We start from the raw sequence: 16622 nt of genomic DNA, 5'->3' as shown, positions 1-16622 counted from the left end.
GTCATACTCAGCGTGCGCCTGCGACGCCGTCCGACGTCGGAGGCAGACAGCCGGTCGATACAGAGCGCAATAAATAAATGTAGCGTGCCTCCGTTCTTTAAATGTCACTAAACACAGGGAAGCTCCAGGTTTGATGGGGGATGTTTGATTTTAATTTCCTCCATCTTCTCGAGTTCATTCAGATATATAAAAGGGACGAGAGGAGGAAAAAAGAGAAACAAGAAGATGATAAGCGAAAAAGATCGCGGTTGACTCGTACTACCATTTGACACATGATCTGTGGCCTATTGTTCTGTGTATACGCGCTACTTACACCTTAGAACATGCCGTATCTCTACCTTCGTGCAGTAATAGAATATGCTGTCCCAAGACTCCTCTTGTTCACTCAGGAATTTATACTGACTCATTGGAGTTCACAGAGTATCTTCTGTGGCTATTGTGTTCCTACTAACCAGCTCTTATAAAGGATCTAGAGATTTCTGCCTGGAGCCCCTCGGTTCGCTGTCATCTATCTGCCACAGCCCACACTCCCCCCCCCTCTCTCCAATGGTAATGAGTGGTAGACTTCACAGAGAAATAGCTGTCCCCTTCTTTTTTGAAGTTGTGTCTCTGTGATTCTCCAGCATTGATCTCGCCTCTCGTCCTCTGGTGAGCTCCTCGCTCCAAATTAGCACCTTCCTCTTTTTTCCTTACTTCTTCCATCTGTTTTTCTCCCCCCTCCACCAATCGCGTCGATGAATCACCCTCGTGCCCCGGTGTTCAAATAGCAGCGGTAGGCCTGCTGCGACACATAATATTGTTGCAGCACGGCAAAACAGTTGTTAAACAGTAATCCATAATTTTAATTTAGCTGACAGCGTTGCGATGTTGCAGCGCGTTCTCGTTTACAGTCCCCCCCTCACTCCGCCCCACAATAACCTAAGCTACAGGGATTATCGTGTGTCCTTCAAACATTCACTTATGAATACAAGATCTGGGGCATTGTTTGGAGCTGGCTGCACATTTGCTTCTGCAGTCAATTAGCTTGGTAAATAAAAGGCCTTGCTCCATTTAGGATGGATCCCATGTCTGACATGAAAGAGGCGTCAATCCCTCAGGAACGGGAACAGCCTTGGCTCACATTTTAGACTAATTCCGTTCACAGCGTAAAGGGATCCCTTTTTTTGTTTGTTTGTTTTTCTTAAGCAATCGTCCAATAAAAGACACACATATGTAAAAATAGCAGAGTGTTCTGTTTCTTTCATGTGTTGGTTTGGACAGAGGACTTCAGAGGGAGCCCGGTGATTGAAGGTTTAGTTGTTGGCGGCTGCAGTGTGCAGGTCTTATCTTTAATTTGTTGACTAGTCCCAGGCAGCAGAGCTGACATCCACAGAGAGAGGTGTGCGCGTCTATGCGCGTGCACGTGGTGGTGGGAGCACTTGCATTGTCAGTCTCTCTTTCTGACCCACAGGGGGCAGACTAATGCCCTTATCAGAAGCTGACATGCTGCCACCACATTTCTCCCTGTGCCCTGTCGGCCCGCTCTCTCTCCCCTCCCCTTTTTTCTTTTCTCTTCTCCACTGCTTTCATTCAGTCCCTTTCTTTGCAACTCTTTCTCTCTCTCTCCCCCTCACACTGACAGACACATTTGTCCCCCATCTCACTCGGCAACACAGCTGCGAGGCACGCCATCGGTGATGAGATAGCGGGGCCTGGTTGCCGAATGAAGCTGTGGGGTTTAAACTGGTTGCGGTTATTTGCATGTTGAACAGCCTGGGTGTGTTTAAAAAAAAAAAAAAAGCGTCAGAGCCAGGGGTGAATACGATTCACGTGGCACAGAGCTGCTCAGAGACCACGACAGCCAGGCTTTCATGCTGTACAGTAGCTGTCTTGGCTGGTGGTTGACATATAAGCAGCTTAGGTGAATGAATATCTTCACACACTGGGTGCTGGTCTCATTAACAGAAATAGCTGGAAACGCAGCAGCGCGTGCAGGATCACTTCCCAGTTTGTTTCAGCAGCGGTGAATCAAACGGTGCTTTGCTGTCAGCCAGGCCGCACTCAAACCATTAAGTCAGCAAACACTGGTCCCCTGCCTCTGCTCAGGCAGTGATGCCTTATGAGTGGTACTGTCCTTTAACTGCACCGCTCTAATCGCTGCGGCCCGCGTTCCACGTTTCTTAAATCTGCTACTTCCCAAAACTGTGTTAGCGAGAGGCAGTGAGGGAAGTTCTGAGGTCTCCTACGGCTGCGAGGCTGGTCTGTGCCAGCTGCTCCGCGTTATAGCACCGGAATGAAAATGCCATTGTTATTCTACCAAGTAAATACAGGCCCAGTGCTGCCGATACCAACGCCGAAACTAATAACATGTCACAGTAACAGTGTGTTGTGATTTATGAGATGAATAATAATCAATTAGCAAATTCTAAACACATTTTAATGACCAGTAAAATACTGTAATTGTTACTTTCCACATTAATTAGTTAATGCAACAAAACACAACTTTCAGCTTTTCATGTATTACGAAACTGTTTTTTTGTCCGTCTCTAAAGCACTTTGGGTCGACTTCTGTTGTTCTAACTTGCTTCAGGCTATAAACAAAACAGACCTCACAATCAACACGAAAAGGTTCTGACATTTTTCATAGTTCATGTTTAGGGATGTTTCTTTTCTAACAAAATAACTTATTTAACATGGCTATAGACGGGCTCAGAGTATATTCAATTATTAAAATAATACATTCTGTTATTTGAATGTCTGAATACAGTCTGCAGATACTCAAGTCTGCTAAAGTAACAGCTATGATGACCAACAGCACTTAATGATAAAGAGACGGCACACCAGAGTAGGGAGGAGGGGGTGGAGTAAAGTGTAGCTGCACGAGATGAGCAGTGTTTGTGGAGACACGTCTCCTGTTCTGCTGAACTTAGAGGATGGAAACAAACTAAAGTATTGATCCGGTTATGTTAATGTCCATCCGAACACCAATACCAGCACTGCATTGATACTATAAATTAGATTGATCCACTGCTACTGCTACAGAAGTAGATAGATTGAAATATTATTATTGTTGGTATTGGTATCGGATCAATACTAGCATGATAGGAACGATACTTTAGTATGTTTCCAACCTCAGAGTTCAGCATGTAGGACACTGAATCGTGTTAAATAAATAATTTTTGTGGGAAAGAAAAAATCTACCTCAAACATGCACTCTGAAAAATGTCTGAACCTTTTTGTGCTGGCTGTCACGTCTGTTTTATTTATAGCCTACAGCACATTTAAACAACAGAAGCCGACCCAAGTGCTTCAGAGACAGGCGCATTTACCTTCCAGGTCTCCAAAAAAGCCCAGTTTCAAATACACAAAAAGTTTGTGTTAACTAATTATTGTGAGAAGCAAAATTCACAGCGATTTCATGAAATGATGATTCACCTGGTATTGTGCTGGTATTGGTATGGACCTGCGTTTACTTGGTGTAATTACTGGGTACTGGACTGATACCAAAATTTGCCGTATCACACAGCACTAAAGTGAAGGGTAGCTGATCTGTGCCAGCTGCTCCGTGTTATGACACCGGAATGAAAATGCCATTGTTATTCTACCTCTGGCTCCCATAGCATTTAGTGCAGAGAGACTGTTGCACCTCGCAAAACAGGAGAGCGGATTAAATTGATAGAGAAACAGAGGGAGCTCAGGACCGAGGGAGGAGGAGAGTTAAAGATAAAGCGAGCGCAGCCGAGAATGAAAAATAATATGACATTAATAGAGAAAAATAGAAAATGGAGAGAACCAGAGAATGCATGAAATGGATGAGGAGAGAAAGAGAGGACTGAGTGTTTCGCATCCAAATCCTGCAGCATGCAGCAGTCCCACTCCTCATCTGCATATTAAACTGGCCCTGTGGCTGCTTTCCCGCTCAGTGGGTCAACTATCATTGTTTTTGTTGGTTTAAACAGAGCGCTGTTTCACAAAAACAAGGGCATACGATAAGTCACACTGCGTTTTTTGAACGCAAAGATTCGGTTCGTGTGTGAGCACGTGCACGTGCGCGCACAGCCTGCCCCCGTGTTTCCTTTCGCATTGACCGAGCTTTTGTCTTTGCCCCTGGACATTCCTGCATTAATGATACACACATGAATTAATCACACAGCAAGGCAAACAGCAGCATACTCTATGATAATGCAAAATAGAGGAGACGCCATTGGGTCATGCTAGTTCTACCGCAGCTCGTTTTCACACTGCAGCATCCATGATAATTAGGAGAGCGGCGGCGGTTTTGTCGAGGCAGAAATGCATCATTGAGCAGCCACAATATGAAACTGTGCCAGAGACTCATTTTCTCTCAGAAATAATGCTAAGAATATAGCTGCCAGTGGCAAATCTGGAGGGCCAAGCAAAAGAGCGTGAGGCAAGGCACATAGCAACACAGGTACATCAGGACTTTTTCAGCAGGTGAGCCAAGTTTGACATAGCTGGGAAAAGAATTGCAGACACATGGCCCGTGTCATGTCTGCATTTTTACTGCAGACTTTGTCGCTGTATGAGACAGTGACAGGCCCTGCTCGACTGCATCGCATTAAAAGATAACTCTGAGTAAATAATGCATGCAGCCTCACTTTATGCCGTGTGTTTTTCTGAAAATTTCCAGCTGACCCACTGCCACAAGTCACACTAGGCTCTTTCCAGATGGTCTAATGAAACACTTGACAATAAAAAAACACTAGAGCTCTGATGCTGAATGTTCTTTCAGTCACAGCTAAACAGCTTGGGTTTTTATAAACATAAACACAGAGAGAGAAAGTCAGTTTTTTAGTTTTCTGTCAGTGCTTTTCAAATAGGCTTTAACTGCTGATGTGGTGATACTGGTGACCAACACGTTGTCATCAGTTTAAGTGGGAATCAGTTTTGCACCAGTTCTAAGAGCTGAAGTGCTTTGGACTGCACTGGACTGCTAATAATACACAACTGTTAATAATGTAATCTAGAAACTGTAAAACTGCCACTTTCAGAAACTGTAAGTTCTGTTTGTCTGTGGTCAAGAGAACGCCGCTGCTCTGCACTGTCAAACAAATGTCAAACTTTCTGTTTGGGTTTGTCTTTCTGGGATTCAAGTCCCACAGGGGGCATCCTGGCTTTGTGACAAGGTCACGCTACTTTGGCGTTGTCATTATTTATGAGAGGTAAAGACGTTGCTTGTCAGGAATTGTTGACATATGTCATTTAAGCATCTGAGCAATGTTTTCATGCTTTTGCACTGGTGACAGCTGTGGCCAGAACTGCTGCATTTAAGGCCTTGTCTGTCTGCTCTCATGAAAGTGATATTTTTGGTGCGTCTTTAGGGAATTTAAGTGAGTTTTTCGGGATTCTTCTAATATGGTAGAAGTATTTACGTGTAAAGAAGCCACCCTGACCTAAGAAAAAGTACATAGTTGACAATAACTGTTAGCTAATCACGACAGGATTTCACACAAATGTCAGATGGCATGAAAGATGAAGTGATGTTCAGATTTCAAAGGTGAAAGGTCAAATTCACTCTGTAGCGTATGGAGAAAAGACACTCTTCTGGCCCTTCCTCACCAACATCACTCAGAAACACGTAGTGTGACCATATTTCACTTTGTCAGATACTGGACTGACGTTAGTAATCTTAGGGGTTCACCGCAAAACCTGTACTGTAGATAAAAGCATTTATGTTTTAGAAGCTGCAGAAATCCATATTTGGAGGATTTTCTGCTTTCGTTGGTTCAACATTGTGTTTTGTTCAGAATTAGCCTTATGTGTAAAACTTACAGGGATGTTAACTCCAGCCTGACTGGCTGGCTGAGGCTTGCAACCAGTTCTAGACTTTCTGGTGAAGAATGCTTTGAGTTTGATTAGACAGCTCCTTTCAGCTCCTTTCAGACAGAATGAGGACTTAGCTGTCAGTCAACAAAAATAAGTTCAACAAAACTCCAAACTGTGGATTTTTCAGTTTATTATATTGGCTAAAGTACATTCGCCTGGACCTCTCCTGGCCATATGTACAGTCCTAAAGAGAACGCTTTTCAATAGATGCATGCATTCACAATGTGTTATTCTGCATGAGTAATAGCAAGTAATGTGAAATGAGTCTGATTGTTTAAATTATGATTGGACAAAGTCATTTACTGAAACAGCTTACTTTGCTGCCTTACAATAAATGCAGATGGATTTTGTATGTAAAGTGACCTTGGGTTTCTTGACAGGTGCTAATTCTGATTTAATATTCTGATTTTTATTATAAACCCTTTGGAAGATTTTTAAATTTTTCAGTCAGGTACTTTAATTCATAGTGTGCCAAAAACATTTTGGAGCTTCAGAAAGCCCTTACAGGGGAGAATATATTCAAAACACCTCATAATCCCAACAAAAATACGCTATGTTACCGAAAGTATTCACTCCTCTGTCGTCACACACATAAGGACTTGAGTGGGATCCCATTCTTAATCTATAGGGTTTAGTATAATGTTGGCCCACCCTTTGCATCTATAACAGCTTCAGCTCTTCTGGGAAGATTTTATGCAAGTTTTAGGAGTGTTTATGGGATTTTTTTGACCATTTTCCCAGAAGCTCATTTGATGTTGGAAGAGATGCCCTGGCTCGCAGTTGTTGCTCTAATTCATCCCAAAGGTGTTGTGTCAGGCTGAGGTCAGGACTCTGTGCAGGCCAGTCAAGTTCTTCTACACCAAACTCACTCATCTATGTTTGTCTTGATCTTGCTTTGTGCACTAGTGAGCAGTCATGTTGGAACAGGAAGGGGCCATCCCCAAACTGTTCCCACAAAGTTGGAAGCATGATGCTTGTTTCCTGCGGGGGAACACGGCGGGTCTATGTGCCGCGCTGGAATGGTAGCGCTGTGCAGGGCGGCTGCTGTGTTCGCTTCGGATTACTCCTCACCCCCCACCCAATCCTGTGGCTTGTCATGTCTTTCATAATGTTGTGCTGTGGACATTTATGTGCTTTTTGTGCAGAGGAGTTTTTTTGTTTCCTGTTCTCATGCTGTCCTACCATGGAAGCACAGCATGAGTAGAGGTCTCTTTTTTTCCTCTTGTACTTTCCCATTGTAGTGTACATTTCAGTGTTTTTCTGTAACGCTACCGATCTCCGACTTGTATCCCCATGTAATGTCTGTGTTGTGTGTGTAAGGTCGGGGGGTCCCATTTCACTGCAGGGCAACCTGCATGTGGCGAATAAAGCTTTGATTGATTGATTGATTGATTGGTGCTTGGAGCATGGTGCTTGGAGCATGGTGCTTGGAGCATGATGCTTGGTGATGTTGCAGCTGCTCGGCCATGGAAACCCATTCTATGAAGCTCAATGATCTTGAGCTAATCTGAAGGTATCGTGAAGTTTGAAGGGCTATAGTGACTGACTCTGCAGAAAGTTTTCGACTTCTGAGCACTATGAGCCTCAGCATCTGCTGACCCCACTCTGTGATTTATGTGGCCTAGATGAGTTGCTGTTGTTCCCAATTACTCCCACTATGTTATAATACCATTAGCAGTTGACTGTGGAATATTTAGTAGTGAGGAAATTTCATGCCTGGTGCACAGGTGGCATCCTATCACGGTACCATCCTGGAATTCACTCAGCTCCTGAGAGCGACCCGTTCGTTCACAAATGTTTGTAGAAGCGCTCTGCATGATTTTATACACCTGTGACCATGGAAGTGGTTGTGGATTCACCCACCCATTTGGATGGGTGGGTGAATACTTTTGGCAGTTTGTTGTAAAATCGGTTGGATTTAGTTGTTGACTAACACATAGAATAGAGCATTCCACACAATATATTTAATTTATTGCCATAAATGGTCCCCGACAGTGACACATTACACCTTTAACATTTCTAGCAAACTTTTTTGCTGACCCATTGACTCAGGGTTTCAGAGACCTGGTAGTCCTCAGACTCAGATCTAAGAGCCACACCTTTGCATTAAAACATGAGATGGAATTCATCTAATGGTAGTAGAGGGATGGTCAGTTGAACTTTATTTTTTAGCTGAATCAGATAGATGAATCAGGCTTATCTGGGATTACTTGGAAGAACAGGGACTGCTTTCAAAAATTATTCGTGCTACATCCTGATAAGGTCAGGGTCAGCGGAAAACTGATATTCTGAGAGGAACTTGTCTGCTGTCAAGGTATACACAGGACAAAAGAAAGTACGATTATATACTAACAACAAGGCTCTGCCTTTACAATGCCTCCTATTCAAGCAATAAATAGGTGGTACGCTATAGAGACTGACAGCTACCTTGTTTGTAGTCGGAGTGTGTAGAGTAGCTTCGGAGAGATTACTGAAGCTCACTGTGTGTGTAATGAAGCGCAGAGTCAATAAGACATGCAGGCTTAAGGCCAAGGGCTGAGCCTTTGAGCCAAAGGTGCAACATGTGTGCCAGTCAGCAAACTTGTATATGCTCGTTTTTGATTGACAGGTCGCTGGTCGCCGGACCGTCTGTGTTTCCGATTCTGAAGGGACAGGCAGTTAGTTATGGAAGCCTCGTTAAAGGTATGTCAGGCTGACAACGTCAGCGTGATCATGGAAAATGTGACACGCGTGTCCCTTTAACTGGTCGGGATGGCCACTGCTGGCAGCTGGCCTGTCAACCTCCACTGGGAGCTTGGCACACTGACAGGAGGAGTGGAGCTTTGCTACCGCGGAGGAATAAATTGCATTTACTTGAGGTGAAAGCCCAAAATACGGGCAATACACACAGATGGACGCATTTGTCTCGGTCACGGGGATGGAGGGAGTTCTGATGAGAGGGGAGAGATAGTAAACTCGTGCTTGCTGTTAGCCAGTCAGTTCTTTAGACGTACTGGGCAGAAAGATGAACAAGCGGAGCGATGGTAGCGGATATATTTGCACATAGCAGTTTAGCTGAATCTCCCTGTGTGACAGTGGGGGTCAGCAGCTGTTAAAGGGGTGGAAAAACAGAGCCAGTAATTGTTCACACCTGGGCACTATTATCACCTGCAGCTCTCCAAGAGTCCATTTGTCACATCTCAACCCGAGGATGTGCTCACACAGTTGTTTGGGAAAACGATGAGGCAAAATCTTAGATGGCTGTGATACAGACTACACTGGTGCTGCCTCTGGCTAGGACACTGGGATGTCTTTGTACGTGGGATACTTTGTTTGGGTGGAAGCTGCATAGATTTGCACTCTATAGTAGTTTTCTGCCGCTCTTCCGTTTCCTTTTTTTCAGATGTCAGAACATTTGTTCCTCCCATTTGATCCCACTTCCTGTTTTTTGTTGCTGTTTTTTCTTTTTTGTTGTTGCCATTTTAATGGCATTGTGCAATATTGCCACAATGGCGTGTTTGGTAAAAGAGCGCCTATTGATAGACCTTCTTGTGTTTTGTTTGATGTTCTAAACAGTGCGACATAATCTGCAAGACACTCGCACAGATCCCAAATCCCTCAGCCTTTCATGGAGCTTTCTAGTCCAAAGCATTTCAATTGCTTTTTATAATTGAGTTTGTCTGCCGCTTCTGTGATTGCTTTGGATCTCTCTTTTGCTATCAAACAAGGCAATTACCACCGAATCGCATATTTTTCTGAAAAAGAAAAGGGAAAAAATGTTTATTTGCATGAATATTAGCATGCAACTAATTCAAAATCTCCTTTCAGTTCTCTGCGTGCGAGAATTCCTCGCCTCGCCATACATGTGTAGTTGGGAACTATACCAGCTCAAAATAAAGGAGAACGCTATCAATAATTAATTAATGCGGGTTAATATGTTAACAAACTTATAGTGGTTGGTAATTAGATGAGCCACAGTGTCTGATTCAGACTTAATTACTAAGCCACTGTCTGTTCTGTGGGGCTTCAATGAATAATTAATTACAAGAAGCATGAATTATTTCTACTTACCAAAGATCCACAAGAAATACACGCCTCTGCTATTTGGTATTGATCGATAGAACGTGTTTGATTGGGGAAATAGGAGCAACTATAGCACAGCAGTTAGGAGATGAGCATGTCATAGATTATAGAGCCGTTTGCTGCAGAAGGTGCAGGATCGGGGACTGATTGCAGCACTGGCAAAATGTGTAAAGCACGACTTTTTCTTCTTTGCACAGGTGTGCAATCAAACATTGTGTGAAATGAACACATTTGGACTCACACCTATACCACAGAGTGCACAGAGGCGTTTCACAATTCTGAAATTGAATGAGGCGGTTTATTTTCCCTCCTTTAGTGCACATGGGCGACCCTAGTGTCTTGATGAAAGTTGTGTGTGCGTGTGTGTATCTGCAGACGCTCTGATTTACCCGCTCTATATTTGCATATGCACAATGTGATTAACTGCCAAGCCTTATCTTTTCCGCCTAGCTTCTTCATTGCATGCATTGCGCGCACACAAACACTCACACACCCACAAGCTGCCGCGAACATGTGCACACATTCACACTTTTACGTACCGGCAGCGTTGTGTGTTTTCAAGGAGAAATGGTGAAGGTGAGGTGCAAACCACACAGCAAGCTAAAGACTCTGAGACAGTGTGTTATTCAGCTTCACTCACAATTGGACTGCAGCAGTTAGTGAACCCTGCAGGCTTTCCCCAGCTAATGTGGTTGACTTTATTTATGGCCAGTGTGCCTCGCTTGGGCCAGTCGTGCAGGTGAAACTGTCTATCGCTCTGCATTCAGTTGTCAGTCACATACAGTTACTTTGTACAGAAGTGCCACGGGCCATAATCAGCTCCAGCTCGCATCATTTACTGTAGATGTTGTAATAATATGTCAGTCCATGTCATTAACACTCACTGGGCCTGGGGGATACGGGAGGGCAGATTGAATGGCTTACACCTCGGGCTGCTGGCACCCTGTGTGGGTGTGTGTGTGTGTGTGTGTGTGCGTGTGTGTGTTCCTCTCCCCCGTGTGTTGTGCTGTGATTGTGTGGGTGCGTCAGTTTTCATATATAAACGAAACTGTGCAAATTATGCTTTCTTCTCCTGTTTACCACATCCCTTTACATTGTGTTTCTTCTGTACACGTACGTGCTGCTTTACCAGACTGGCAGACACTGATGTGTGTGCGATTTTACGTTTCTTCTCTCTTTCGTCTATAGCAGCACCTCTTTTGGCAGCTTTGCTGTCAATGTTTGAAAGGTGAAAGTACTGTTAAGGAAAACTTGAATAGCACCATAAGGCTGACTTCCTGTGCTCTCGAGTGCTCAGGTCTGTGCACCACATACTTACACAAACACACACACACACACACACCACATCCTGATGTTACTGTAAGCCTGTAGTGTTGTCTCCTAGTGCTACTAAATAAGATATATAATCCACAACTTGTGTTCTAATGACCGTATTACACATCGTCTTTCTCACCTTACACCTTTCCTCACCTCTCCCTCGCTCTTTGCTCAGAGAACTCCTGGTGGCATCCTCTCTTCAAATAGCTGTAATCAACACTGATGTTCTCTAAGACCCCTCTCTTCAAGGCATTAATCAGATTGGATTGTACTGCAGTGCCACAGGGGGCCGTTAGAACTGATATTCTTTTGACAAGGACACAGAACAAAGAGATTCTTTGATTGAGAGTGATTGGACTGTAATGGTTAATTGGAACAATTTCTCATCACGACCTCTGTCTTATTACCACCCTTTCTTCTCTTCCCCACCTCTTTTGGCACTGTCTGTCTTTTCCCCCCCTCTTTGGCTGCATTTTCTCCTTAAATCTGAGCTGCATGTGAATAGCGTCACTGTATCATCCTCCCCTTCCCTCCGCTCCCTCTTCCCTCTGTTTTTTCCAAGGTCACCGCAACTCAGTCTAATTCACTTTTCTTTGATGATAAAATCCTGTCCCAACTTTAGCCAAATGTCCATTTCCCCGTGGAGTTGAGATTTATCTCAATTACTTCTCCACCGGTGTGTCTGCCAGCTTCTAAACATGAGTATCAGAGTGCCAGGTTCACCCAGGGAGAAACAGTAAATCTTTTGATGTCTTCTGAGTATCCATTGGCTATACGGCGGGGCTGTAAATTCCCTTAAAGCAGCACACAGCTTTATAAAAGACAGCAGGAAATCCAGTCCCTGACAAGGAGAATGTGGACTAATCTACCACCTTTTCAATAAATACGGCAAAATGCTTTTAAATAACACATAAACTGGTGTAAATCCTGTCACCAATGTCGAGCAATAACAGCAATATTTCTTTATTTTCGTACTTGTGTGTGAATGAATAAGACTTTGTTTACTGTTAATGGTAGTTTGGCATCTATTTAGAACCTGTTTGTATAAATATGTGATATGCCGATCCCGAGTATGCGTAATAAGGATGTCATAATACAGGGAAAAAACTAGTGGAAAGTGGGAATTTAGGCTGGAAGTCTGTGAGACCAAGGCGGGCAAAGAAAGAATAATATCCAGGGACAGAGGGAGAGAACAGAAATCAGTATTGAGAGAGAGTCCTGGCTGACTCGTCATGTCCTTGTGCAGGATTTATGAGCTCTAAGATCAGGGACAGGTTTAGCGAGAAAGCGCTAGGAGGAGGAATGGATGGGAAAGTGAAAGGAAAGTAGGAGGAATACGAGGATGGTGTTACAGCAGGGAGAAGGTGCCAAATTTCAGGCCTAAGTGGGCTCAGACTGCACTGTGGGTTGAGACGTCCCTCTTGCATAATAGCAGGTGACAGGAGGAAGAATGGCAAGGCCAAGAGGAAGAGATGGAAGAATAAAAAATGGGCTGAATAGAGAGAAGATGAAAAAAAAAAACAGATCCTAAACATTATCCAAGCGCCAGAGGTCAGTGATTTGATTAACACCTGCGAGATACAGGGCAAGACACAGAGAGTGCGACAGCAAACAGAAAGCAAAGGACAAGAAAAAAGAAGAGAGGAGAAGAGGGGGGAAGATCAGGTTAGGGAGGATGGAGAGCTGGGGAAATGCAAGACGAGGAGTGGAAAGGTGTTGACGAGGAGGGCTGAGGCTGTGTGGGTGCTGTAATCTGTCTGTGTCAGAGAAATGATGAAGGGGCCAGGAGGGAGAGCTCTGCAGTTCACCTTCTGGCCCCCGGAGGAAACACACTGACCCTGGCCCTCCCCCTTTGCCCACCTCCCTTTTCCACCACCACTCCACCTGCGCGATTTATGACTCACCGGGTCAGTCCAGGGTTGCTCGGTCTGAGGACATTTGTGAATCTAGTTGCGGCGGCAGTGCATCACTTTTTTTAGTGCGCGTCTACGTGCGTGTGCGCGCGTCGAACACAAAGCATGTGTAAAGAAAGCTATTGTATGTCAAGGAGGATGAGACATTAGAGCTACCCGGGGAAAGGGCAGTAATGATTTTTATCCTGGGCTCTCAGAGTGAACAGAGGCACATCTCGAAATAATCCAGCGTGACAGAGTTTGGAAGGAGAAAGACTGACAGAACTAGAAAAGATGACTGAATGATGGGGGAGTAGTTGTACTGCATACTGATGATTTCACTCCACTGCCCAATTTAATCACGATAAGCTGAATGTCTCAGTGAGTCCATTAAATCTTAAAAACAAAACAACAACAAAAAAACAACTTGAAACAATTATCTTCTGTTCCAGGAAATTTCCACTGTGTTCTGACATTTTAAAGCTGAACTAATCAATATTCTTTAGATATGAAAGAAATGATTCAGTGACTCTGTGTTCCTGTCAAAGGGGTCACTTTTAGTAAGGAAGCCACACATAACTATTACTGCTCCACTCTTCCCCTCAGCTCCACAGTGTGTTTTAGCATATTTTGTTTATCGTATGACTTTGCAACTTTTTAATGTTTTGGTTCACAACTACACTCATCATTTCTGGCTCGAACAGGCAATGGATAGAGCTCTGAGAAGTCGTTATGTACAACATGCTGCTTTACCTTCATATTCAGGGGTCACCATCTTGGCTAGAAGGTCCAATTATCAGTCATCAGATGAAGAATATGTGATGCCAGTGCTAGCTAATTAGCTTACAGCAGCATTTTTTGTGGCATTGATGTCACGCTACAGTCATAGCAGGTAAAACAGTGGGTGGAGACCTCAGCACAAACAGAATTGTTGTGAACTTTGTTTTTCCCTTTAAGGACAGGGACGACGCTTGTGACCATTCACAGTCAGTGGCTGTCTTCAAACCAACTCTGATGCATCAAGACGCTGATAAAACAACAATCAGGCAGAATCAGTCTGCCATCAGTCTCCTATTAGTTTGCAAATGAACGGGGACATGTTGGCCATGACTGTTTGTGATAATGTGCTGATTAACTGTGAAAACAATATTGCAAAAATGTCATCTGCATACACAGAAATTCACATGAACTACTTACTTTCAGAGTCCAGCCAGAACATCAAACAGAAAATCAGAAACGTATCCATAAATAGTGACATAGTTGCTGCAGAGATTTAACTACAAAATGGCATAGCTAGCTTTCATATGGGAATATAATCAGAATACAACCAGTTGGCAATTACCTGAGTCAGTTCCCCTATTCCAAGGAGTTGCGTCACAGACATTCAGAAATTGACATCCTGAGTCAGGCTGCAACCAGGTCATGCGTTCAAAAGTGTCGCCCAGAGGTTCAGGGTGTTGCACACTTGCAGTCGGTTGCCGAACATAAAAACAGTCCTGTTTCTACTGTAGTGTGTCTGGGTCATTTCATGTGTTGTGCCGTTATTTGGTATTTATTTATGTTAAAATGTCATCATCACTATTTCATAATAAATATGTTGTCAGAGGATAAAGTTTTGCAGCACTCAGTTCCATTAAGTGCAGAATTTGCCGTGTTAGATTGGTCACAACAGTGTCGAAATTACAGCACGCTGCTAGTAATTACTCGTTCTTTTACCTAGTAAAATTACACAGTAGTTACATAGTGTACTTCATGGAAATATACTAGTGGTAATATTCAAAGTGAGACAGCAATAAAGGACAAAGTTAGCAACTAGGAGGTTTACACATAACATTTATCTGCTAAAAAGTCAGATATTTCCCTTATGGGGAAAAAAGAGAGCTGAGTCAACTATGAACTTGGATTCAGCCAATGACTCCATTTTTTCTATACCCTTATGTGGTTAAAGAGATGAAATGTTAAGACTCTATGTTGTCATGCTATTTAATGCTTTCTACTGTTTTATAGTCTACTATATTTAAACCGTTTAGTTCTGTCATTGATTGGAAATGCAATAAGTAGGTTTTGTCTCCATGAAGTCCTTGGAGGCCAGTGTGAGATGAAATTATATACACAGCGCATAAACATGTTGTGACTTAATGATGCAGAATAAAAAATAAAAATCATTCTTAAATGGCACACAAGCGCTGGAGATGGCAGGTAGAAATGCTAAAAAATGGCTTATTGTCACAGATGCTAAGTGAAAGCAATCGAGTGAGATTGGTGTAGTAAGAGGTGAGGGCTGAGTAGTGGAGTATTATTGAATCAAAGGCCTATTCTCGGTATGAAGATGAGGCGGGGATGAAGGTTGCTCCTCATCCATAACAGATGATTCATAGGCTGCCCTGACCTTTAATACCTGGACCTCTTTTCCTTTCTCTGCTGCAGAACTCCACTGCAAGGAGAGTTCAAGTATATGCTGGTAATAGCAGACGGCGCTGGCAAAGCTTGTGTCCCAGAGCACTCTGCAAATACAAGTGCGCATGTATGCACATGCGGGCATGCGCACGTGTGTTTGAAGTGTGGATGCTCATTTATAAAGCACATTTGCCGAAGCATCAAATGTCAAAAGTTCACTGCGGCACCCTGCTCACATCTAATGTGACAAATAACTTCTTCCTCCAGTTGCATTGTTCTAATCCCTTTAGTGGGCTCTGGAATGGAAATATAATTACATTTCTGTGGTGCAGTGCCTTTGATAAGACAGCCACTTGCTGAGCTGAATGTCTAACTGAGTTGGATGCCTCTCCCAAGCCCTCTCCTCTCTCCACTCTACTTCTCTCCCCTTACTCATCTCCCCTCTTCCTTTCTCTCCTTTAGGTTTTCTCGTTTTCCCTTTTCATTCTCTCACCCCCCGCTCGCTTCTTTCTGTCATCTCAAAAAGCTCATTCTGTCTCTCTCTCACCCGCCTAGGTATTGCTGTGGATAAAAGAGGAGTTGTCTACTTCGTTGATGGCACCACCATTCAGAAGATTAATGAGAGGGGTTTGCTCTCCACTGTGATTGGTTCAAACGGACTGATGTCGACGCAGCCGCTAAGCTGCGATTCACGCATGGACATCGGCCAGGTGAGTTAATAATGCGGCAGAGTTTCGATGACCAGCAGAAAGCAGATTTGCTGTGAATGCTGTTGTTTTAATAATCTCTAGAAAAATAAGCCTGCTTATTAAACAGCAGTGTACACTGCAAAGCTTCTTCTACTGAGAACCTTTATCATTTCTTCAAGGTATGTGTGCTTGTGTGTGTGAAGGAGAGACCAAAGACTGCATAGGTTTGCTCTGGCAGCCTTCAGATCACACTGCTAACTTATATCAGGCCTATTAGAGCAAAGGATGAATTATAGATGAGCTACTGGCTCTATAGAGGGATCTCTGCCCACACATAGGGATGTGAGCGCCTGTGTATGTGTGTGTGAATATCAATGTTCAAGCCAGGTGAATTCCCAGAGGGGATATTATGTGTCGTTAAAGGGGCCCGTGCTGCCTC

General features: G+C 43.6%; 1 protein-coding gene across 1 annotated transcript in view; it reads left to right on the top strand.

Moving 5' to 3' along the window:
- Nucleotides 1–16622, top strand: part of tenm1 (teneurin transmembrane protein 1) — a 190295-nt gene that overhangs the window by 147136 nt on the left and 26537 nt on the right. Inside the window, exon 23 of the mRNA XM_084941232.1 lies at nt 16050–16204. Coding sequence (XP_084797358.1) covers nt 16050–16204 — 155 coding nt within the window. The remainder of the gene's footprint in view (nt 1–16049; nt 16205–16622) is intronic.

This window comes from Perissodus microlepis, chromosome 2, assembly GCF_051167445.1.
Source record: "Perissodus microlepis isolate ML-2025 ecotype Zambia chromosome 2, ASM5116744v1, whole genome shotgun sequence".
Lineage (NCBI taxonomy): Eukaryota > Metazoa > Chordata > Actinopteri > Cichliformes > Cichlidae > Perissodus > Perissodus microlepis.
The sequence above is the reverse complement of the archived record's forward strand: the minus strand, read 5'-3'. Positions and strand labels throughout refer to the sequence as shown.